We start from the raw sequence: 25,804 nt of genomic DNA, 5'->3' as shown, positions 1-25,804 counted from the left end.
AAGATCTGCAATCAACTGATTCAAATCCAAAATCAAGGCATGATCCAAACTTCTAACCATTGCTCACACAACAAGTATGGGGATGTATATCCATCATTTGATCAAAGCTTGATCATGATTCCATTAAAAGAAACTCAGAGATGAACAAATACAAAAAGGTTCAAATTAGGGTTTCTTTAGGAGAAAGTCAACCCAACTTTGACTGGGCATAACTTTCACATGGAACATCAAAAATTCCCCACTCAAAGCCTATTTTGAAGGAAATTGGATTCTCTACAACTTTGTGTCTCACAAGCCAAGGCCAAAAATGCTTCATTTAAGAGATACAAGGCAAAAGATTACAGGTCATTTCCAGGCATCCTTCAGAAACAGTTTTTTTCCAAAGAAGATATGATCAAGATAAAAGCTTCAAATGAAAAATATATTCCAAAGGGGCTTGTAGAGGACACTTTGAGGTTTCTGAAAAGTATTAGATCTCCCTCATAGCTTAAAAATTGAAGGAGATATGCTTGATCAAAGTCAGGTGATTTTGAGGGACCAAATGTGAAAAAAGGAGGGTTCAAAAGTGAAATTCTTACAAATGGGCCTACATTTTATGACCCAAACTTGGTCCACAAGCTATCCAAAACATATGCCATGAATTATATCATTTTATTTGATTTTACATAATTTTATTTCATTTAAAATTAATTTTTAGTGATTTAAATTAAATGAAAAATCAAATATTTGGTAGAAAATATGTTTTGATTATTTTTTAATCAATGTTAATGACAAAATATATTACTAATTTCGTGGTAATTGGATTAGGGAAGGATAAAATCAAATTTAGACCAAAATAGTAACTTAAGATTCAAGAAACTAAATCAAATATTCAAATATGGCAAGATTGGATTCATTGAGTTTTGGGCTCTCCTTTTTAACCTAATCCACTCTAGTATAAGTAAGGAGCATAAGGGATCGAATCAGGGGTTGGAAATCGAGAGGAGGCAGAGCTGCAAGAACACAAAAAAATCCACCAAGAACGTGAATTCGGTTTGGGACAATTCGCGACTTACAAGAAGTTCTAAAGGTTGCAAAAGGTCCCTGGGATTGTTCTGAAGCTGTGAGGATCATTACTCTGCTTCAACACCCCCAGAAATATCTCATATTCGCCCAGGTAAGTCCTTCTGAAAATCTCTTCGATCTGAACAATATAGGCATCCTCATTGAAATTTGATTGCATAATCTTGCCTGTTTTAATGCCATGAACGTTTCTGGATGACTGGTTTGCTGTTTTCATGCTTCGTTTGTGTGTCGCCATTAACGCCGTTTTGAGCTATTAGGGTTTCAGTTTAGGGCTTTTCTGTAGGAGTTAAATTAGGGCTAATTGATGGTATATCTGAGTTCGCGTGGTTGGTACGAGGGTAACCATGGGGTCGCGAAAGATTTATGTGGACATATGGGCTATTCGCTATTATGGAAGTAAGTTAGCTACGAGTGCGTTCATATCCAATTCGTAGCTAAAAACGCAGGTTTGTTGCAGGTCTGGTCGAGGAAGACGATAACGTGTCATAGCGTAATAGGCGCGTTTGAATCTCGCGCCAATTTCCATGCGTGTGCGCTTAGATCTGATATTATGTAATAGGCGCGTATAGTAAACAACTAACCACGTTAGTTGAAGTGGTAACGCGCGTTGTGCATAACCCAGGGGTCCAGGGTTCGATCCCTGGCCCTTTTCCCTATTATTTTTCTGAATGTTTCTTTGTATTCCAATGCGCGTATCATCATGGCTTCCACCATAAACCCTCAAGATCTCACCCTAGAATCTCCACTAACCAGATCTGACGCCTCTGATTCTGTGACCATACCATATACCCTAATTAGAACCACACTGAATAAAACCTTAATAAAAACTTAATAAAAATCTAATTAATTTGTTTTCTTGTAATTAAAATATTAGTTGATAATTAATAATTTACATTAAAATTATTTTATTTATAGAATAAAAATATGACATTTATACAAAATATTTTTAATTTGTTATTTGCGCCGATTAAATCGATTAATCGCTGTGGTTAACAATAAGGATAATTAAAATACCATTTTAATTAAAATAAAATCCAACTAAAATTCGATTAAATGGCTGCAATCATCTTATTGGTTGTGGTGATTAATCTTGCCTTATTATTTAATTAAATTTGTTATTATTTGTAGTCGTGCTAATCGATTATGAGAGGTAACAATATAAAACGCCAATTAATAAATAAGTAAAATACAAATAAATTGTTATTAGTGATAATCGAATTAATCGGTTTGAATTGGTAACAATGCAAATTCTTAATCTTTTAACTATGGTGATCAAACCTATTGATCATTGCGGTTAATTGTGCCAAATCAGGGTTGTACGCCCACGCTTTCATATAATTCTAAACTCCATTCAATTAACAATACAAACAAACTGCGATAGGCTAACCAAAAAGCCTCTAAAAAACACATATCAAATCAAATTCCAACTCTAAATGGCGTACAACCCTTCCCGAACTACGTAGACTCTGATCCTCCCTAAGGAGGTACGTAGGCACTTGGCAACAAGGCGAGTCCCCCTCTTCAAAATCTCAATTTCCCCCCCTTCTCATTTCCTTAGCTATTAACCTCTGTAATTTTGCTATAAACCTTTACCTTAGATTCAAAGCCATAGGAAAGGGTTGAGGGTGCCTAACACCTTCCCTCGACCTGATTATAATAACTTACCCTCAATCTCTTATCTGTGTAGGGTTTCCTATTCGCCCTTCAGAATAGGTGGCAACTCGAAAGCTTAAATTTTTAGGCAGGTTGCTACAAAAGGCACATAGGCTGCAGCAGGTAAAAATTGAGGATCATCGTACTCAGATCCTACACCTAGAGAGTACTCAGTAGCAGATGATAATTCAAACCATGGACAAACACATATCGCTTAGTGCAGGCATGTAGATGATCTTTTAATGACAGACAATTGTAACACCCAGATTGAAGCCTTTAAGATAGTAATGAAGTCTAAGTTTAACTATCATATCTTGGCAAGCTTTCTAAATTTATAGGAATGAAATTGCTAGAAATCTCAAATGGTATAATATTTCATCAGATCAAGTATGCATTTGATATTTTGAGGAAATTTGAGATGCTAGAAAATAATCTTGTAGTAACACCTATTGAAACAATCTCTCTCATTTATTTTGTTTTATTTCAATTACTTCATTTGCAAGTAAGTGCTAAAGTTGGCTTATATCCAACAAAATAAACACTCGCAACAACTTTGATATTCTAAAATTACTTTTGGACCAAGATTCTCAACACTAAAAACTATATCTATTTTTATATTTTAATTAAATCTTTATTACCATAAAAATAATATTAAACATTCATGTAAACATATTTCGCAAAATATTTTAATATTTTAAAATTTTAACATTTCTTAAAAAAGAATGTGTGTATATACACTTGCTATTTGATATGTATGACAACAATTCAAATATCACTAATTTTTTCAGTTTCAAATCTGAGCACATTTTTGAACCATTGCACAGAAGATTTTGGTATCCTAGTAAGGTTGTTTTTGAAATCTACATAGTAGAGTCCAAAGCGCACTGTATATCCCAAGTTCCATTCCCAATTGTCAAGCAATGACCATGCAAAGTACCCCTTCACATTGCAATCATCTTCCCTGCATAAGTTCATGTTATCTCAATATCAAGATAGCTATCAAGATGCAAGGATTCTACAGTTACATGAACTCAAGTAATTTTGAAATTTTGCATTAATATACCTTATAGCAGCAGATAGGTTTGAGAGATAGTCCCTATGATATCTTATCCTCTTGTCATCATTTAATGCCTTTTCTAAGGTCATAAAGGGTCCAGTTGGATCATCCATTCCTGCAGTCCAAAATTCTAATAACTTGAGCATTGAGATGTATTCAAGACTTATAGACTACGTTATGAACACTGGAATCTATACTGATGTACACGATATTGACACTGATACGTTGACACATGTGCTAATTTGAGATAATTGATTGTGAATACATGTGTTTCAGTATGAAGTGTAAGTAGATATTAAACTCAATTAAAATTAGTTTCTGCACGCAAAACTACTAACCGTTTTCGGTTATGATTACGGGTGTGTTCCCATATTTGCATTTCACATGTTTCATCAACTTTCTGATTCCCCAAGGGACAATGTGTAGCCAACTGGAAGCTGCCTAAAAAAAAGAAATTTGGTGCTGATTTTAGAAACGAAATTCGGCATGAACCGATAACGAAACACACTTTAGCTATGGTGGTTTTCTTCTGAGCATACCTTATCTCCAATTGCAGCTCCTCTTCTGTATGCTAAATATCAGAAACTTCCATTCAGGTTAAGATTATGAATGTGATGAAAATGAAATGAACCAAAAAAAGGAGTCACAGTTTGCATCAATAGCTTAATTACCGGTAGTAATAACAGCGGCATCGGATATAGCATCTTGCATAATCAGTTTATGAAACCGAGTCCTGTCATTGCGCGTATACAGCGAGGTATAATGGTTTATGCCAATAAAATCCAATGATCCCACAAGCAAGTTTGAGGTTGCTTTAGTAATCTCTGGCAATCTCTCAGCTACTTGCTCTTGCATTGAGAGTGGATATTTTCCAAAGAAAAGAGGATCAAGAAACCTGATTCACATTACTCTAATTTCTTAGTTGACATAAATTAAGCTATCAAATTTTGATATAGTTATTATGTTTTGAGTAAGTTTACCATCCAAGTGAAAAATCCATAGCTCTAGAAGCGGCTTCTTTGTCTTCATCGAGTTCAGTTATTGGTTCATACCAAACAGCATCTAGAGCTATCCCGATTTTACCTCCTTGATGTTCCTAGATTATCCATCAAATAACACAAAAAATAACTGAGATCAAACCAACCGCGAATTGGGTGATTTCCAATTTAACTAGTTGAACAACTCAGTCTCGTTTTTAAAACATTGAGTGAGACGCAAGGAATTTGATGCTAGTAACAAATATTTAGTATTAGTTGTATAGATGAAGTGTATGGAACCTTGAAATGTAGTTGGTAACTTCTGTAGGCAGCAGCATGAGATAAGAGAATGTTATGAGCAACAATGTAAGGTTCCGTGGACGATTTTCCCTTCTTACATACAAGATGACCAAGAATGGAACATCTTCCCGGGGCTTGAATCCCTAAATCATAACCATGGAGAGCGAAGTTGTGAGGTTCATTGAAGGTAATCCAGTGCTTAACTCTATCTCCGAAAGCTCGGAAGCATGTATATGCATAATGCTCGAAATCTTTTCTGTCAATAGTAAGTAGAGATAAATATGAATCTCAAAACAAAAGTTCTAACACGCACACCAAAGATGACAATGACATTGACAAGTCGACACCAGTAATAATTTAAAAAACTGTCTATATGCCAGACACCAGATACCAGATACGTCTTCCATAAAAAAAAGACAGTGATACAGAGGGTCTAGAACATCAATGACTTACATGATTTGAGGACTTAACCATCCTTCATATTTATCTTCCAGCACCTGTGGAAGATCCCAATGATACAGAGTTACATAAGGCTGGATTCCTAAGTGCACAAAAAAAAAATGCTATTTAGTATATTTTAGCTAATAATTTAAGATAAAATTCTAAAATAAATTATCTTGTAACCTTTTTCCAGTAAAGCATCAATGAGGGTGTTGTAATAGTTTATCCCCTCTGCATTTGGTTCCCCTGTTCCATCTGTTAACTTGTTACAAAAGGAAAGTAACACAAAAACTACATAAGGTTTTTGAAAATATTGTAACTTACTTGGGAAAATTCTAGGCCATGAAATGGAGAATCTGTAAGAATCCATTCCCAAATCCTTCATCAAGTTTATGTCATTCTGTAAAGTATAGAATTATAATATTACTAATATGCTTCAATGATTGGTTCTATTTTTGTGACTAACATGTTCATTGAAAGTACTAAACTGAGGTCACATCAACAAAAAATAGTTTATTTTGTAACTCTTTACACGCATGAACTTTATTCCATGTGTTCCCTTATGTTGATATTCTATTACATAAAGTTGGTGTAATGTTGTCATCATAATATAATGCTTTCATGTAACACTATTAAATACTTAGTCGGTGCTCATTCTGACTTGTTTAATCTATATATAGCACGGACACCTGAAACACGACACTGACACATGGAAACTCATGGAAACTGATAATAATTTTAAAAAGTAAATAAATTAACATAATTACAAATTGTCGGAGTTGGTTTCAGACATTGAAACTGACACATATACACCTTATTTTCAGAGTTATCGGTGCTACAGAGCTATACATCGATAGTGACAATTTGACATTATTGACAATTTGGTGCAAGTTATCTATAGGTAGAGTGAAGTTCAAGTTACCTGAAATCGGTGATATTGATCCACAGCCATATCTGCATTACTGAAATCCAAAATTCTCCCTAAACCAAACAATTCAATACCTAAGAATCAGAAAATTTTCTTCAAACTTAAATGACAAAATAATTCATTTTTCTACCTGGTAATCTTGAGAAAGTATCCCATATGCTATCTCCTTTGTTTCCTTCATCAACAGCTCCCTCAAACTATATTCCATAACACATTACTTCATTTTCAATTTCTTCTATAAACTCTTTCAATTATAAGATGATTGAATAACAATAATAATAGTACCTGGTGAGCTGAAGAAGCAGTTCCAAAGATAAACCCTTCTGGAAAATCTCTTCTGCTAATTGATTCTACTCTTACAAGGAGATTGATTATGAGGAAAATAGAAATAATAATACTAATAATTCTCATGGTGTGTTTGACTTAAGAAATTTTCTTTAATTTGTTTATGGTTAGAGAGGCTATATAATATATAATTATACGTTGCTTTGAATTTGTGTATAGCAAAAAAATGCAAGCTAACTTTGTCTTGTCGTAAAGCTGAAAACTATATCTTAATAAGAAATAGACTAATTAAAGAGGATAAGTACTTGCCAAAAAAAATGCATATTGTGAGAATATCATTGAATTTTTATCTTAGAAGTTTGACTATATGATTTTAAGGGATGAAATTTGGAACGATTGTAAAACTTGGTGTGATTTGGGACAGATGAGAAGGAAACTTGAATATGAGGGAATGGGGAAGTCTACATCAATTGTAGGTTATAGTTACGGGCAAGAGATGGTTTGTTTTCTTTTCTAAATGCCACCTTAGAGGGGTGTCTTTCCATTTTAATACATTTCCATTTCTTAGAGAACTTCTTTTATTGTTAGGGTGGGTGAGTTTCTTAACCACGCCATTGAAATCAGTTATTGGTAATTGTATAGGTTAATATCTATGTTAAGGTATGTTTATAATTATAATATACAGCTAATCCTAACTTGTGCCATTAAGGCATAACTAACTTTTTTTTTTTTTATACAAATGGAAAAGAAAGAAAAAAAAAGAAATCATTTAAGTTTCATTAACATGAGAATGATAATTCTTACAAGGGAAATGATAAGCTTACACTCTTTTTTACACTAACACCGTATAATTATACATATAATACATGCATTCTATTATTTTATGATTTGTTTTGTCTCGATTTCTGTGCAAGGAAAATTTTCTTTTGTTAATTTTTACGGTGTAAGCTACGGTGTACAGGAAAAGAGAGTAAGCATAGCATAGCTCTTCTTACAAGAGCATGTTTTGTTAGATAGTCGGCACAAATATTCTTCTCTTTAAAAATAGGGTTAAATAAATTTTTGGTCCCTCTAAATATAGCGGTTTTTAACTTTAGTCCCTCTTAACATTTTCTTCAAAGAATAGTCCTCCTAAAAATTTTAATTTTAACTTTTGGTCCCTCTTGTAATTTAGCGACGGTTTTTACAAATTAGTGACGATTTTAGCGGCGATTTTAGCGACGGTTTTTTATTTAGCGGCGAACTTAGATACCATTTTAGCTACGATTTTGCCACGAGGGACCAAAAGTTAAAATTAAAATATTTAAGAGGACCATTCTTTGAAGAAAATATTTAGAGGGACTAAAGTTGAAAACCGTTATATTTAGAGGGACCAAAAACATATTTAACCCTTAAAAATATACATATTTGAACTCGTTATTTATTAGGGAGAAACTCTTTAATTTTTAAAAGAATTGCGATACAGTGATGTCAAACATTAATAGACTCTGACTCTAAAATAAATTAACTCCTTAAGAAAGCTTCTTTAATGTTGAGAAGAAATGCAGTATAATAATATCAAATATTAACGGACTCTAACTCGTAGATAAATTAATTTATGTCATTTAAGAACCAAATATTAAAATATTCTGATTCAAAAAATATGTATTATTATATATATGGTCAAGATAAAATGATAATATGGTGTCAAACTTAATATCACGACACATTTTATAACTCTTTACTGCATATGTGTATACAGGGCCGGCTCAATGAGTTCGGAGGCCCTGTTCTAATTTATAAAATTATAATTTTATATTTATTATAAAATATTAAGTTTTTAAAAACAAATTATAATTTTACATACGTTTTTGAAAAAACAAATGTAAAATCTATTGCTTGTGTAATTGAATTTTTTTTTGAATTATGTTTTATTTAAAATGATGATAAATAGACAAATTAAATCTATTTGATTTTTTTAGTTAATGTATTATTAGGTTAGAATGAAAATGATGAAAAATTACTTTAAAATAAAACAAAACTTAATCCTATCTAATAATTAAGATAAAAAGGTGTAATTATAAAATTAAAATATACATAAATCTTTTCTTTTCTATTTAAATTATTTTAAGATGAAGAAATAATGTCTCACTCTAAAACTTTATAGTTTAAAGAATATATACTAATTAATTTATATTTATTTTACTCTAAACACTAGCTTATCTTTTTATCATTGAATCAAATTAAATTGCATTTACACTTTGTCTTAAAACAAATAATTTCTAACTTTTAAAATTTGAACACACAATATTTAATATAAAATTGATGTATTTAATTCATTATCAAGTGTTATGACTTTTAATGGTGCACACAAACATTTATCATGCTTTATTATTAAAGCATTCAATGATAATAAATAGTAAACAATTGAAAGCAGAAAAGCTACAAAGTTAAAAATTAAGAAAGGAAAATAAAAAAATGATTGAAAATGAATAGCCCCTCAGGATATGGGGCTCAGCGCTGCAGCACTTGCTACACCTGGGGATGGCCGGCCCTGTGTGTATAACAAAATCAACCGTTGGATTGAAAGTTATAATAATATAGATCATGTCTATAAAATTTAACGTCAATCAAAAATCATTTAATATATTAACGAGATACATAAAAATTAACGTCTTATAAAACTTATCAAAACGGTTAATTTTGATCCTTCTATTTAACATATTAAATAATTGGCTTAATTGCAATTTTGGTCCTCCAATTATTCATTTTTTTGGGTTTTGATCCCTCTATTTTAAAATCTAGAATTTTAGTCATTGTTTTAGTTTTTTGAGGATTTTGGTCCCCCTACAAATCCGAAGGCAATTTTTAATGAAATGAAACTCAGATTAATGACATTTTCAACATAAATCTTAAATAAAAATAACTTTTTTGAACAGATTACTGCTGAACTGACACTGATACATCATCATTAAGAGCGTCATTTCATTTAAAATTGCCTTCGAATTTGCAGGGGACCAAAATCCTCAAAAAAACTAAAATATAGGGACTAAAATTCCGAATTTTAAAATAGGGGGACCAAAACCCAAAAAAATGGATAATAGAGGGACCAAAATTGCAATTAAGCCTAAATATTTTTTTATTGATAATTAAATTTTATAGATATGGTAATAGCTTTCAATTCAAAAGTAGATTTTTAAAATTATTATAATTTAGATTTTTTATTTTTGTTTTAAATTTTATTGTTGAGTGTATTCTATTTTTAAAATGACCTTGATAAAAAAATTAAAATATAAATTTAACGAAATAAAAAACTAAATATAATTAACTAAAACTAAATGAATGATATTATGTTTTGGTATAAAAAGAAATTATTCGACGTATTTAATATTGACTTTTGAGAGTTGATTTTATGTTGCTTAATTTTATTGGTTCCTTTAGTAAGTTACTCACATTTCATACAAAGAACAGCGACAAAAAAACCTTTTAATTCTGTAGGAGTACTAGAGTTTAATTAACAGCTGAATACAATCAACAAACGTGTTAAGAAATCACGCAATTAGTTCGCGTAGAACTATTCATACATAAAATTAAGACTTCGATAACAAGGAAAAATATTGGGTACTGATATCTCAATAGTTTGTTTTCAATTAAAAATATCCACCAGATATATAAAATGGAAGATACATTTTGGTAGAATAATTAGATGTTTATGAAGGTAAATATGAAATAACTATTAAGTTTATGGCTTGCAATTTTGGTCCTTCTGTTATATTTTTTTTTAGTTTTGGTCCTTCTATTTTAAAATTCGGAATTTTAGTTCCTATATTTAAGTTTTTTGAGGATTTTGGTCCCCCTGCAAATTCAAAGACAATTTTAAATGAAATGAAGCTCATATTGATGATGTGTCAATGCCAGTTCAATAGAGAAATGTTAAAAAAAAACAAATTTTATTTAAGATTTATGTTGAACATGTCATCAATGTGAGTTCCATTTCATTAAAAATTGCCTTCGGATTTGCAAGGGGACCAAAATCCTCAAAAAACTAAAATAAAGGGACTAAAATTCAGGATTTTAAAATAGGGGACCAAAACTCAAAAAAATGATAATAGGGGGACCAAAATTGCAATTAAACCTAATTTTATTTATCCATGTTGTTAATGATTGACATCAAAGACGTCCATTATCTGACAAAATTTATTATTAATATTTAATTATTGCATGAGAGTACCGCCTATAAATAATTTTTATAATTAAATATTGAGAATTGATCGTGTTTTTTTTTTTTTTTTGTATCTTATTCAGATCTTATTTAATTTGCATATAAAAAATATTCTTTCTGTTTATATGGTTATTTGACATGCCTATTAATGTTATATGTTTGTTGTCCTATTAATGTTATATGTTTAGTATATCTATGCAGGGTTACCTGTTGAGCTGTCCACCAAGTGATGCTGAAAGAGCGATGACAATAAAGTTGCAGTAGAGACTATATGGACTTTTAGATTATTATTAAAGACTGGTTTTTGTTTGGATTTGGTTGACACTTTTGTTGCACTGTCTATTAGACGGAATTTAATTTCTATTTCTATTTTGGACAAATCAGGTTATGCTTGTTCGTTTAGAAATACTAAATTTAGTCTCTCATATGATTCACATGTTGTTGGTTATGATTCTTTGAATGATAATCTTTGTATGTTTGATATTGAATGTCCTTATAACAAAATAATGCAAATAGAGCAACATTGTATAAAACAAAAATTAAATGAGAATTCTGCCACTTTATGGCATAAGCGATTAGGACATATCTCCAAACAGAGAATTTAGAGGCTTATGTCGGAAGGTGTTCTTGGATCCCTTTATTTGTCAGACTTTCAAGTCTTCATTCAACGTATTAAGGGTAAGTAGACAAAAAAAATTCCAAGCTGAAAGAGTTAAGAATGTCTTAGAACTAATTCATATTGATATATATGGTCTTTTACCTACTGATTCTTGGAATGAACAACAGTATTTTATTACGTTCATAGACAATTGCTCGAGGTATGATTACTTGTATTTGATTCATGAAAAATCTCAATCTTTGAAAGTGTTCAAGTCATTTAAAGTCGAGGTTGAAATTCAACTTGAAAAGAAAATAATGGCTATCAAATTTGTTCGTGTTGGTGAATACTATGGTTGGTATGATGGATTAGGGGAACAACATCTAAGGCCCTTCACATTTTTTCTCGATGAATGTGGAATTGTTCCGCAATACACAATGTCAAGAAAACCCAACATGAATGGAGTTGCAGAATGACAAAACCAGACTCTTAAGAATATATATGGTGAGGAATATGATTAGTCATTCTTCTCTTCCAGATTCACTTTAAGGAGAGGCATTAAAGACCGTAGTTTATATTCTTAATAGAGTACCTAGTAAAGTAGTAGCTAAGACCTTTTATGAGCTATGGACTAGAAAAAAGTCCGCATTATGCAGCATTAGGCACCTGCACATTTAGGGGTGTCCAAGTGAAGTGAGGCCTTATAGGCCTCATGATGGTAAGTTGGACACAAAGGCAATTAGTTGTTTTTTATTGGATATGTTGAATGCTCTTACGGGTATAAGTTTAATAATCCTATCACTAGAATAATTTTGAAACAAAAAATGCTAGATTCTTTGAGGATGTAAAGTTTGGAGGGGAATAAATCATGAAAAGTGTTATCTTTGATGAAGAAAATGTTTCTCACAATGATGAAGTTTTTGTATCTATCTTTGTTTTAGAAATAGATCATAAAATAAACAATAATGTTATTTCTAACACTCCTCAATAACAAGATAATACTGAATTTATTTAAATTTATATATTAATATAAACAAGTTATTTATTGAAGAAATTGAATTTCTTAGTGTCAATGGATCATTTAGATTTTGTTGGTAAAAGATAAAGGACAATTGAACACTTGTAAATTGAAGTTTAAGTATCATTTTTAATTTAATAAATGAACTTGACTTAAAATATCCTAAAATTTAAGGTATCTAAAAATTTACCCGAGATTTGAAAACTAAAATATAATGAAAAAACTATAAGTCTATCCAAAATAAAAAGAAGTTTCGAATTCTATACAACTATGAATTTTTAAGTTTAGTTATAAAACTAGACCTATATCCGTGCGATGCACGGATTTATTTAAATATTATTGATAATTATAATAATTTAAAATATATTGATATGAATAGTTTTATTTTAAGTATATCTCTAATTTAAAATATAAGTGAGTTATTTTTTATATTTTATAGCATTATTTAAAATAAAAATTGTAAAATTAATAAATAAATTAATCATTTATAAATAATATCAAATTAATAATTGAAATAAAAAATACGTAGATTTGTGAAATTGAAATAAAAGAAAAAGAATTCATAACTAAGAATCAAAATTTGAGGATAAAAACCTTAAAATTAGATATTCATCATTACCTAAAGAAGTGGATATATTAAATTTTAAAAAGTAAAAAATAAATAATTGATATAATGGATACACAATATAATATAATTTCTTAATTTTGTGGGAAATTCTTCAATCATTAAAATAATGATAATAACTGGAAAAAATAGTAATAATATAATAAATTGATAAATTAAATTAATGAAATAGATTGTTAATTATAATTTAATGAGATGAATTAATAATAATGAATCAATTGAATGATAACTTTTTAGGCTGTTAAAGAAAACCACTTGTGGACGTGGCTTAAAGGAAAAAAAATGTTGATTGAGTCAAAGAAATAACTAAAAAAACTCTTGCACGTAACAAATTAACAATACATAACATAACATTATTGTGCGTGTGTGATCTAGCGTGAAATGTTTGGGTCTGAGAGTGTACTCCTTTTAAGGTCTCAGATTTAAAACTCGTTAGATTCAAATTGCTTATTAAAAAAAACATAAGTTTTAAATAAATTAACATTAATAGGTTTCAAAACTAATTTAATAGGTTGCTCATATGATAATTAGACCCGTTTGATAACGGTCTTTTCATCACGAGTTTATAGCTTATTTTCCATACGCTATTTCAAATAACATTTTGGCTCTGTTTGGTAAGCCATGTTTTCGAGCTTATAGCTTATGTCTTATGTCTTATAAGCTCATATGATAATTTAGACCCGTTTGGTAACGCTCTTTTCATCACGAGCTTATAACTTATTTTACTAGCTTATAGCTTATTTTCCAGACGCTATTTCAAATAGCGTTTTAGCTTATGTCTTATAGCTTATCATTTTTTCTTCCTTTTTTATCCTTATTATTTTAATTAAAATCTATTTTTAACCCTTATAATTTATTTTAATTTAAAATAAAATAAATATATATTAAATATCTTTTATGTCATTTTACATTTATAAGTTAATTGAACCGCTAATTTTACCAAACACTTCAATTAGCTTATAAGTTATCAGTCTCAACCATCCGCTATAAGCTATAAGTCATCAGTCATCAGCCATCAGTCATAAGCTATAAGCTATCAGCTAGCTTATCAGTCAACCGCTATTTTTACCAAACAGACCCTTTAGCTTATTATTCTTTTTCCTTTTTTATCTATATTATTTTAATTAAAATCTATTTTTAACCCTTATAATTTATTTCAATTTAAAATAAAATAATTATATATTAAATATCTTTTATGTCATTTTACATTTATAAATTAATTGAAATAAAATAATTATATATTAAAGATCTTTTATGTCATTTTACATTTATAAGTTAATTGAACTATTAATTTTACCAAACACTTCAATTAGCTTATAAGCTATCAGTCTCAACCATCCACTATAAGCTATAAGCTATAAGCCATTGGTCATCAGTCATCAGTCATAAGTCATAAGCTATAAGCTATCAGCTAGCTTATCAATCAACCGTTATTTTTACCAAACAGACACTATAACTATGTGGAAGTTACTTGAAAATATGGATCATAGAATTTATTATTATTATTTAATTAATTATTAAAAAATTAGTCGAGAAATTTTGATAGGAAGAATTTATAGAATTATAATTTAGTATGATATGATACCTACGTTTTTGAGGTTTCCGGGTTTAAAAAGTTTGTTAAACATTAGGTTTTATATTTTGAATAAATTATTACATGCAAAAATAGTTCAAATTTTTTGGAGGAGTCAGATAGGCCATCAACATCAAATAGATTCTTGTTATAAAATAAATAAAAATCAAGAAGATCAGATTGGAGATAAAAATATTCAATAAATACGTGGAAATGGATATAATGATTAGTAAGACGTGTAGAATTGTTTCATATGATAAGGAAATTTTAGGATAAGAGTAACTGAATTGGACGGGCATTGAGTTCGTTTCGGCAACTTCAGATAAAACTAACCCACCTATATTCAATTTATGCAAAAAAAAAATATTAAAATTAGGGTCATGCTAACGAGTGCCCTAGGGGCACTGGTTAAGCATTCCAAATAAAGAAATCATTCTAGATCAATTCATTGAATAAACATAATATTCTTTAGTAAAATTAATTGTTTATAATTTCAATGCATTGAATACATATATTTTAGATAAAAAATTTATCTTTTTAATCTATTAAACAATGTTCTACTTACCTTTTTAATCTCTTAACCAATGCCCCCGGGGCACTCGTTAGCATTACCCTTAAAATTATAAGCATAATTTTAAGGCGGAATCAAAATAAATATATCAACGTAGATACAAATAACTTTACAATCTATAATAAATTAATCAATGAGATATTATTAAATGTTATAGAAATACTTGAATCGATATAAGATTTTTTTTTTTAATGAATGATAATTCTAAAAAGTAAAAGTATATAGACAAGTGAGTAATATTTGTTGGTTTATGAATCTTCCTCATTTGATATTTATAATATCTTAAAACGAAAGAAGAAATAATTTGTTTGTAGTATGATATATTGGGGACCATAACATATAAATAAGGTGATAATCAATTATAGTTCTCATTATTTCAAAATGAATAGTTTTAATATCCAATAATATTTGACACATATTCAACTAATTAATTAATTAATAAATATTAATTTTATTTAATCATTTAATTAATTAAAATTTAATTTAATAATTAATTAATATAAATACATATATCCACAAAATAATTATTAAAAATATAATAATTAAATAATATTTAAATATAAAAAATTTCAAAATTAATATATATATATATATATATATATATATATATAATATATATATATATATATATATATATATATATATATATATATATATATATATATATGTGTGTGTGTGTGTGTGTGTGTATATATATATATACAAATTTTCAAAATGTTCCTATAATTCGGAAGTGCATCTCCGAAGGAAAAAAAAAGGTGATTTCGGATATGCATCTCCGAAATTATTTTTTTTAAGTAAAAAAAAAGTGTTTTTCGGAGATGCATCTCCGAAAATACATTCTTTTTACTTAAAAATGATTTCAGAGATGCATCTTCGAAAACAATATTTCGGATATGCATTTTCGAAAAAACGCGCGTTTTGCTGTTTAAACAAAATAACATCCCCCCATTCTCAATTTACGCTAAACAGCAAAACTTCAAAATTTCTCAACCATTTGCGCCTAAACACTCCAAAGGCTACTTCAAAACAACATCAAATTGCTCTCCAACCTTCAAAGAGTACTTCTAAGTTCTAAAGCACCATCAACATCACTTTAAATCTGTAAGTTCTCACAACTTTAAATCTAGGATTGAAATTGATGTTAAGGGTGTTAGAAATTAGTATAATGTAGTATGTTTAAGTTATTATATGGCACTGAGTATGTTTAGATAGGAAAAATTTGATTTTGAAGTACTTAGGGCAAGATGTGGAGGTTCTGCAAAAATGGAGTTCGCAGGGGGTTTCGGAAGTGCATTTCCGAAAACACCTCCATGACCAGTTTCGGAAATGCACTTCCGAAATGAACCCAAAATTATTTTTTATTTTCTTGATTGTTTTGTCTTCTTACGGATTTTAATTTTTTCAGGAAAATGGCAGGCAACCCCGCACGACTTAGACAGGGCAGAGAGACTCAGACAGCGTCGGCTCGACGCGAGCGGGCCTCACAGTTGGCATCGACACAAAGACGGGGTAGAGTACGAGTACCCGTCCAGATGGATGAGGCTGGTTCCTCATCTGGATCGAGGAGTCGGCTGGCCCGGGTATCTTTTTTCCGTCAGGAGGAGGTATAGGAGGATGAGGAAGAGGTGAGATACGAGGAGGAGGAGATACATGATGCTGACCCTCCGCACGGGGAGGAGGATGAGGAGGAGGGCTACCCGGGAGGGACTAGGGATACTTGTTTGTTGATTTACTACCATGACCACGTCGTTCGACGTGTCTGGAAGGGAGAGGTATTTTTTTAATTTAACCGACTTTATAATTTAACCGTTTTTTATTTAGTTTTTTTATTCCACTTTATCCTAACGGTCTAACTAACAATCTTTTTTGTTTTTGTTGTAATAGGAAAGGCCAACAATAAAATCCGTGAACCACACGCGGGAGATTTTTGATCTGTTTAAACCAGAGGCCCAGTGGTTTAATGATGTGGTAGCTGGTTCCGGGCTCGGCGGGTTGTGCATGACCAGGTATACCACTATCTTCCACGGCATGCAGGGGGATTTCGTGGAGCGGTGGCACAAGGAGACGTCTTCTTTCCACTTTCCTATTGGGGAGTTGACGACCACCTTGCACGATGTTCAAGTCTGCTTCACCTGCCGATCAGAGGGAGGCTGCTGCACCATTCCAGGATACAGAGGGTCGAAGCGATTGAGTGGATGATCGACTATTTGGATATGAATTCAAACATAGCTGATTTTGAGTGCCGGGCGACGAGTGGGGCCCATATCCGGTTCTCCATTTTGAGAGAGTTGTATGAGAACCACTTGGTGGCGGCGGCAGAGTCCGAAGTAGCAGGTCGAGGATGACCATGCCACTGATCTCCTGCCGATATTCCAGCGGATAGAGATGCTTGGGCGGGACGCATTGGACCGAGGTATCATTGCGCACGACGGTCCAGAGGCAGTTGCCGTCGTGGAGAGGATGGTCGGTGACGCGGCCGGTGCGACGGCATATACCGGGCAAAGGAGGTCCCAGGGAGTTAGGGTTAGGCATACTCAGTAGCTGGTTTCGGTTTATTTTTCATTGTTGACTTTATTGTATTCGATTTGTATTTTTTGATATTTACGTACACTTTTAGTGTACATATAATATTAGTATTTTATTCCAATTTGCGTGTTATATTTAGTTTATATCAAGCACTGTTTACTCCAAGCATTTTCGTTTAATTTAAAATACCGGACTAACCATTGTTTAGAAAATAAAAAAAATAGCTTGTTGCATATTTCGGAGATGCTTCTCCGAAACACCTAAAAATGTGAAAAATGGTGTTTTCGGAGATGCATCTCCGGAAACACCCCTAAATTGATGTTTTCGGAGATACATCTCCGAATTCTAAAAAAATTTGATAAAAATTACTTCGGAGATGCATCTCCGAAGCAGGGGTTCTCCCCCTTGGAGGTCTACAAAGAAATTGTCCTAAAAAATCCGCTACGCATTAGTACTAGCCTACATGAATCGTAAGTAGAACATTAGGCCCCCATAATTATAAATTTTAAAAATTATATATTAATATTTATATTGTCTTAGCATATTAATTTTTCACATATCACTAAATATTATACATCCATATAATCAACATTCTTTCATTGTATTTTATTAATTTTTCTCTTATGTTAAATATTCAAGTATTATTTTATAAAATTTATGCATATATTGTATTTAGAAATACTTCATAATATTTATAAGAGATAATATAGTAATTAAAAATATTTTATGTTTAAAATAATAAATTTTTAAAATTTATTTATAATAAATATTATCGAATTTTTATTTTATTTTTTTAAAATAAAAAAGTTCAGGCCGGATAGTCTAAAGTCCATCTAAGTCAACTTAAAAAGACACGAAAATTTTACTTTGTACCCCCACAATTATACGGTATACCCCTACACGAAAAAATTCTAGAACGAAATACCCTTATATAAATAGCTTATATTTTAAAAAATTTCACTTTTTCCTCACATTTAAGAAAAGTTTCCGGAACATCAAAAAATATATAAATTGGAATACTTTTTCAAAGTCTTCTGGTTTAAAAAGTAACACACCGGAACACTTAAAAAAAGAGTTCCGATAGTTATAAGTTATTTGAAGTTGCATACTAACACTTATTAAAGTGTTTCGATGGTTTATTTTTTTTAAAAGTTCTAGACTTTACGCAACCGTTTAAAAGCGTTGCCAAAAGTGAATGACAAATAAATAAAAGCGTTGCCAAAAATAAGCTTTGCAAAAAGCGTGGGTTAAAGATTAAGGGCCTGTTTGAAAGGCTTTTTAAAAACTCTATTTTAGTTTTTGAAAATTTAAAAACTAAAAACTTGTTTGAATATAATATTTTTACAAATGTGTTTTTAAAAACTCTTCACAATTTTTCAGTTTTTAAAAGCAAAAAACTGAAATGGCTAAATTGTGTTTTTATTTTTACTTTTCAGTTTTTAAAAACTAAAAACAAAAACTATTTCAAACAGACCCTAAGAAATTAACTAAGGCAATAGATTTTATTTGTTGGTCCTAACTTTAGGCAACGGTTTATACCGTTGTCTAAAGACTAGAATTTTTTTTAAAAATTAAACCACCTAAACACTTTAAATAAGTGTTTCGGTGTGCAACTTCAAAACTCACTTTAATCAACTTTTAAACTTGAACATTTTGAAAACCAGAACTCTTTTTTCAAGTGTTCCGATATATTAAAAGTTAAATTTTTTTTACCGGATTACTTTAAAAAAGTGTTCTGGTTTATATATTCTTGGGTGTTCCGGAAACTTTTCTTAAATGTAAGAAAAAAGTGAATTATTTTAAAATATAAAATATTTATATAAGGGTATTTCGGTCCAAATTTTTTGTGTGTACGGGTATAAATATAGTTGTAGGGATACAAAGTAAAATTTTCAAAAAACACAGGACCTGTCGAGAAGTCCACTTTATCATCTCTAATTAGTATATGTGCTTTATCATAAAAAATTATTTCCAAATTAATGAGGACTAAAATTCAAAACAAATTTAAAAAAAAAAAAAAAAGACAAAAACGTGATTTTTTAAATAGAGGACCCAAAAAAATAAAAATAGTGGAATTTAAGTTATATTTAAGCCAAAACAAAAATATGTTTTAGAGGTTTTAAATTTTTGGTTTCAAAATTTGAAAATTATGAAGAGTAAAAACACACAAAAAATTTATACATTTTTTATTAATGAAAAATTTATAATATTGTTTAACTTTGAAACAATTTATAAAAATTAAATTACCAAACATAACATAACATATTTTATTTTATTTAGTTTTTAAAATAATTTTTAAAAACTAAAAATTAAAACTCATTTAAAGAGATCCTACCTAATTTTCACAATTATTCACAAATAATATAGTAACTCTTAACAAATAAAAATACTTACATTAGAAAAAATAACACTAACTAAAAATGTACTCTATTTAGGTTATTTGACCTGACAATAAATCACCACACCAGATAGATCAGTACCACCCACCAGTATTTTCTTGAACCGGTGTTTCTGCCGTTGGTAAACACACATTCGGAAAACTAATAAACGTTTGATCAGTTTGATATTTAAAATTATAAAACAAAAATTAAAATATATATTCTACTGAACTATTATATCTCGATCAAACGGCCATAAATAATTGGAATGCCTAATTATGTGCAATTCAAAACTACAGTGGATACGATTCATTTTTTCTTGTTAATATAAATATAAAAATCGGAAATAGACAGTTTCAGTTATTCATCTTTCTTCTCTCACTACCTCTTTCCTTCAACCCACCAAGGGTTTTACACTTTTTTACCTTAAACCCATGGCTCTTACGATGAGAGCTGCAGCGGCGGCGGCGCCCCGCGGTTTGCGCCGCTTCTTCTGTTCGAATCCAGTCCCCTCTTCTCCCACTTTCCCTTTCGCTTCTACGCAACCTTCCGGAACTACTTCCGCTCGACAGATGGCCGATCCCAACACCAACCTCTTCGTCTCTGGTCCGTCTTACCCTATTTTTCTCTTCACTATATCATTGCTTATTACTATTTATTATCGTTGTTGTTTTTAGTCGGTGGCTAGCTAGTATTCTGATCTATAAATTGAATTTGTAGGTTTTGATTAGGTTAAGGTTTAATTTGATGTATGTGTTCTCATTTCTATTAGATTGTATGGTTATGTGCATGTTCATGTGTATTCAATTCGGTTCAAAAGTATATTATAACCTACAGAAAGCCCCTAAGAAAAAACATTCTTAACCCTTGAACAAGTGTCTACTCAGAAATCATGAGTACCATCATTAAACACAAAAGAGACCTACTACAGTTTAGCAGGAGCAATTTGTTAGTCACAAATCACGATCTGAATCACTCAAAAGATTAGAGTGGGTTGCGCATTTTTTTATTGCAGTGTTTACTCACTAGCCATTTTATTTTAACCCACATTTTAAACTAATGGGTATGGTGACACCAAAGAGATTTTACAGTAACACACTAAAATCGTTTGGTCTGAAAGTGATGTTTCCTCTCTAAAGTTGCCGTTCAGGCAACAATTGTTCTCTCCCTCCCAAAAAGAATTAAAATTGTATATTTGCATTGCCTTTTTCCAATGCAATTTGTCACTTGTAATATTCAGTTGATGTTGGAGTTTTATGTATCTTAAACTTTCAGGGCTTAGCAAACGTACTACAACAGAGAGACTGCGAGAAGAGTTTCAAAAGTTTGGTGAAGTGGTTCATGGTTTGTTCTTCATCCCTTATTTCATTTTAACATTTGACCTGTTCAATGGTTTATTGTTTTACTATGTAATGATGTCTTGAAGATCTACTCTGAAACTGTAATGGTTTTCTGTCTGCCTATTGCAGCGAGGGTGGTAACTGACCGAGTCTCAGGTTACTCTAAGGGGTTTGGTTTTGTTCAATATGCTACTTTAGAAGATGCTGCTAAAGGCATTGAAGGCATGGATGGCAAGGTAATATTTATTCGGCCATTATGCTTGCACCTCTTATGGAAAGACCGATAAATGTATTTCTTTCAGAACATTATTTTCTTAGATTTGTCTTTGCATTTGTATTTTAAAGCAAAATATGAATTCAATATTGTCACATACGAAAAACTTAATATACCAACACCATATACATGATTGAGCTCGAATTGCTTGACATTGCCGACAATGCATTTGCTGTTCTTGAAGCACAACTTTGCATGGACCTCTACTTGAGTTTTTGCATTAAATCTCGTTCAGTAGTTTTTTGAAATTAAATTTTTTTAATTTTCACCCTTTCTTCTTGACATGGAATGTAAAGATTTAACTCTTCAATATTTTAAGTATTTGCTTAATCATCCTGTACTTGTAAACTCATATAGTTATTGTTAAGCTCAAATAAATATGCATTATTTCACAGAACTATGCAGTGCATGTATGAATTTATGGTGAGTTTGGTAGAATCATGGTGGCTCACCATGATTTTGACAACCCCGCCGTGATCCCAAACATAAGTTGATGCCACACTTGTTCTTTGCTTTTCTTACCTAACTTTCTATTGGAATAATGCTGACTGGTATGTTTTCCCTGTCAATACAGTTTTTGGATGGCTGGGTTATATTTGCAGAGTATGCAAGACCAAGACCCCCACCTGGAGAAGCTGTAAATAATACGACTAAACAGTACGGCCGACCTTATTAGTTCATGCTCATCCGAAACATTTTTGTGCTTTATTGTTATATGTTTGACATTGCAAATCACAAAGTATTATTTATTTAGACAATGGCATGGATGATGATGCCTAGCTGGTCTTAAATTATTGACAAATATTTGACTGTTGATAAGGGAGGATGATATGATATTGTTGTAATACAGATTTGTCTTTGATATGCCCTAAACACTTCTCTGGATTACATTCTATACGCTTGCTTTTGTTGAATACCTATTTTAAATGTGTCACTATCATCCAATGATTAATCATTTACATAAAAATTTACAGCGGTATAACAAAAGTCAAATATTATTTTATTGTCTAAGAAGAATGAACAATAAAAAAGAACAACAGATCCGTTTTTTGTAGCATGTGTTCTGTTTTAATGCGTGCTTCATGAAATAGCAGAACTATACCCCATATCGTTCTTCCCTCACCACATCTGTTCCCACAACAACCTTCGCACCCACATCCTACAAATACTCATGACAATGGAGCATGCTTAATCAATGTAGATGATAACAGTCCCAAAGTCTTCCGTCATTGGCTTCTACATTGTCACTGAATTTTCGGGCTAACTGGAAATTCAGTAATTCGGAGGACTTTTATTTGAATTAGGCGGGTACCTTTTGATTGTATGTACATCGCTAATGTCTTTCATATGAAGTTGTAAGTGAAGCATGTCCATGGATGCTGGGATTTATAAGAACGGTAGGGTTTTACATTTACGATTTGGGATTTGGGGGCTGTTTGATAGTGGCTGAAAATATGAGGGGAGTGAAGATTTGTACTTGACACCCTTACTATTGAAGATGAAGTGTTTTTAAAATGCCAATAGTAATCTTCATAATTTACATCTTTAAATTTTTACAGTTTTTTCAAAAAAATTACTTTCAAAAAGTTAAGTAAGAACAAAAAATTTGATATTGAAATTTCTTTCCTTCTCCATAAATTTAGTGAGCTTTGTTTTTTTATGGTTAAAGTGTCTTAAATGAATGAGTATGAGAATATGGAACTCCAAAAGATTTTAAAACATTATTCACTATTATAGAGGTATGTTTTATCTGAACTATTGAAATATTTAATCAAATTATGAAAGTCTATGTTAAGAGTCCCACATCGGATAATATATGGCCTGAACATGTCCTTATAAGTGGGGGCAATCTTCACCCTATAAGCCGGTTTTGTAGGGTTGTGTTAGGTCCAACCACACTTCTCAACATTGTATCTAGAGTCTACTGAGAGACAATCTTTACCGTGCTTTACCCGGTTGACCCACTGTCGTCCGGTGAGAAATTTTTTGGCAAACCGTGTCATAACTCCGGTTTGCCTTCCATACACTGCCGTGACTCATTTTGGCATCTGTTTTCAAATTTCTCCGGTCGCCGCCGCCATTCGTTGTTGCTGCTATTGTTTCCGGCAACCTTCCGGCTAATTAACCTTACCGGCAGAAACGTCTCCACCGATTTGGTCGATCCCGAAGATTTTTCCATTTCAGATCTGATACTCATGGCTACTCCTCAAAACTTTACGCCAAACTACGATGATTTTCTCAAGTGGTATCAAAATTACCAGAACTCAAATTACACTGCTTCGATTGCACACACTGGTAATTCATCTGCTTGCCTTTCTCAATCATCTTCTCTTGGATCCTGGGTCCTTGGTTCTGGTGCGTCTGATCATGTTACTGGTAATAAAAATCTTTTCACTTCCTTCTCTACCTCGGGTCTCTTACCTACTATAACTTCTGCTAATGGTTCTCAAACCCGATCTGAAGGGATTGGTACTGTTCAAATTCTACCTTCTCTCTCTGTTACTTCGGTTCTTTATGTACCTAATTGTCCATTTAATTTACTTTCAGTCAGTCGTTTAACTCGGTCTCTTGACTGTATTGTCACTTTCACTAATTGTCACTTTCACTCGTAGTCAATTTCCAAATCGAGTCAATAAACGAGCTTCATCCCCTTTTGCTTTAGTTCACTCTGATGTTTGGGGTCGCTCGCGTACTGTCTCTACACTTGAGTCTAGGTATTTTATCACCTTTATTGATGATTTTTCACGTTGCACGTGGTTATTTTTAATAAAAATAGATCTGAATTATTCTCTATTTTTGAAAAAATTTATAAAGAAATAAAAACTCAGTTTGGTGTGTCTATTCGTACCTTAAGAAGTGATAATGCTCGTGAAAACTTATCCCAACAATTTCAAACTTTTATGTCCGGCAATGGTATTCTCCACCAAACATCTTTTCCTCATACACCTCAATAAAACGGGGTAGCCAAACGCAAAAATCGGCATCTCGTAGAAACTACTCGGACCCTACTTCTCCATGGTAACGTTCCACTTCGGTTTTGGGGGGATGCTGTGCTAACGGCATGTTACCTTATAAATCGCATGCCCTCATCAGTCCTTAACAATAGAATCCCTCATTCAATCCTTTTTCCCAATTCCCCACTTCACCCAATTCCTCCCCGAGTCTTCGGGTCCACATGTTTTGTACACAATCTCTCTCCTGGTCTTGATAAACTATCAGCTCGATCACTAAAGTGTGTCTTTCTTGGTTATCATCGATCCCAAAAAGGTTATCGTTGCTACTCACATACTCTACAACGATACCTCGTATCGGCCGATGTTACTTTCTTCGAGTCTGTTCCATATTTCGAGTCCAGCCAAGTAACTCCGGAACCCCTTCAGGATAGTACTCCCACACCTCTTCCGGAAGTCCCATTTCCCATTATCCACCATCACTCTAGCCCTACGGTTGTAGCCAAGATGGCATCTGTTAGACTTCTTCTAGCCATTGCAGCCATTCGACATTGGCCTCTTCATCAACTTGACATCAAAAATGCTTTTTTACATGGTGATCTTGAAGAGGAAGTATATATGGAGCAACCACCTGGATTTGTTGCTCAGGGGGAGTCCTCAGATATGGTTTGTAGGCTACACAGGTCTCTTTATGGTCTTAAGCAATCTCCGAGAGCTTGGTTTGGCAGATTCAGCACTGTCGTACAACAGTTTAGTATGGTCCATAGTGAAGCTGATCATTCTGTGTTTTAACGTCACTCTACCCAAGGGTGTGTCTATCTTATTGTATATGTGGATGATATTGTCATAACTGGCAGTGATCAGCAGGGAATACTCCAGTTAAAACAACATCTCTCGAATCAATTTCAAACAAAAGATCTTGGTAAACTTCGCTATTTCTTGGGTATTGAGGTAGCCCAATCTAAAGATGGTTTGGTGATTTCTCAGCGGAAATATGCTATGGATATTTTGGAAGAAACAGGTTTGTTGAACGCTAAACC

General features: G+C 31.7%; 2 protein-coding genes across 3 annotated transcripts; one reads left to right on the top strand and one right to left on the bottom strand.

Moving 5' to 3' along the window:
• Positions 1–3,382: 3,382 nt before the first annotated feature.
• On the bottom strand, positions 3,383–7,115 carry LOC131607298 (beta-glucosidase 25-like). Of its 2 annotated transcripts, XM_058879311.1 has the most exons (13): positions 6,707–7,110; positions 6,552–6,618; positions 6,416–6,474; positions 5,818–5,893; positions 5,677–5,748; positions 5,506–5,593; positions 5,053–5,308; positions 4,756–4,871; positions 4,447–4,670; positions 4,315–4,346; positions 4,114–4,216; positions 3,782–3,890; positions 3,383–3,679 (listed from the first exon to the last, which is right to left on the bottom strand). In XM_058879311.1, exons 1-13 carry the CDS (start codon positions 6,830–6,832, stop codon positions 3,484–3,486), a joined length of 1,524 nt encoding a protein of 507 aa, XP_058735294.1. In that variant the 5' UTR covers positions 6,833–7,110; the 3' UTR covers positions 3,383–3,483. The 2 variants fall into 2 exon arrangements, with proteins under 2 accessions (XP_058735294.1, XP_058735293.1); XM_058879310.1 differs by having other exon boundaries at positions 5,677–5,893; positions 6,707–7,115.
• A 13,437-nt stretch (positions 7,116–20,552) lies between these two features.
• Positions 20,553–22,706, top strand: LOC131607296 (organelle RRM domain-containing protein 2, mitochondrial-like). Its single transcript, XM_058879309.1, has 4 exons — positions 20,553–20,805; positions 21,475–21,543; positions 21,669–21,775; positions 22,388–22,706. The coding sequence occupies exons 1-4, from the start codon at positions 20,634–20,636 to the stop codon at positions 22,487–22,489; spliced, it is 450 nt and encodes a 149-aa protein (XP_058735292.1). The 5' UTR covers positions 20,553–20,633; the 3' UTR covers positions 22,490–22,706.
• Positions 22,707–25,804: the final 3,098 nt, after the last annotated feature.

The sequence above is a fragment of the Vicia villosa genome, linkage group LG5 (genome assembly GCF_029867415.1).
Source record: "Vicia villosa cultivar HV-30 ecotype Madison, WI linkage group LG5, Vvil1.0, whole genome shotgun sequence".
In the NCBI taxonomy this organism is placed as follows: Eukaryota; Viridiplantae; Streptophyta; class Magnoliopsida; order Fabales; family Fabaceae; genus Vicia; species Vicia villosa.
This window is presented reverse-complemented; position numbering and strand designations above follow the sequence as displayed.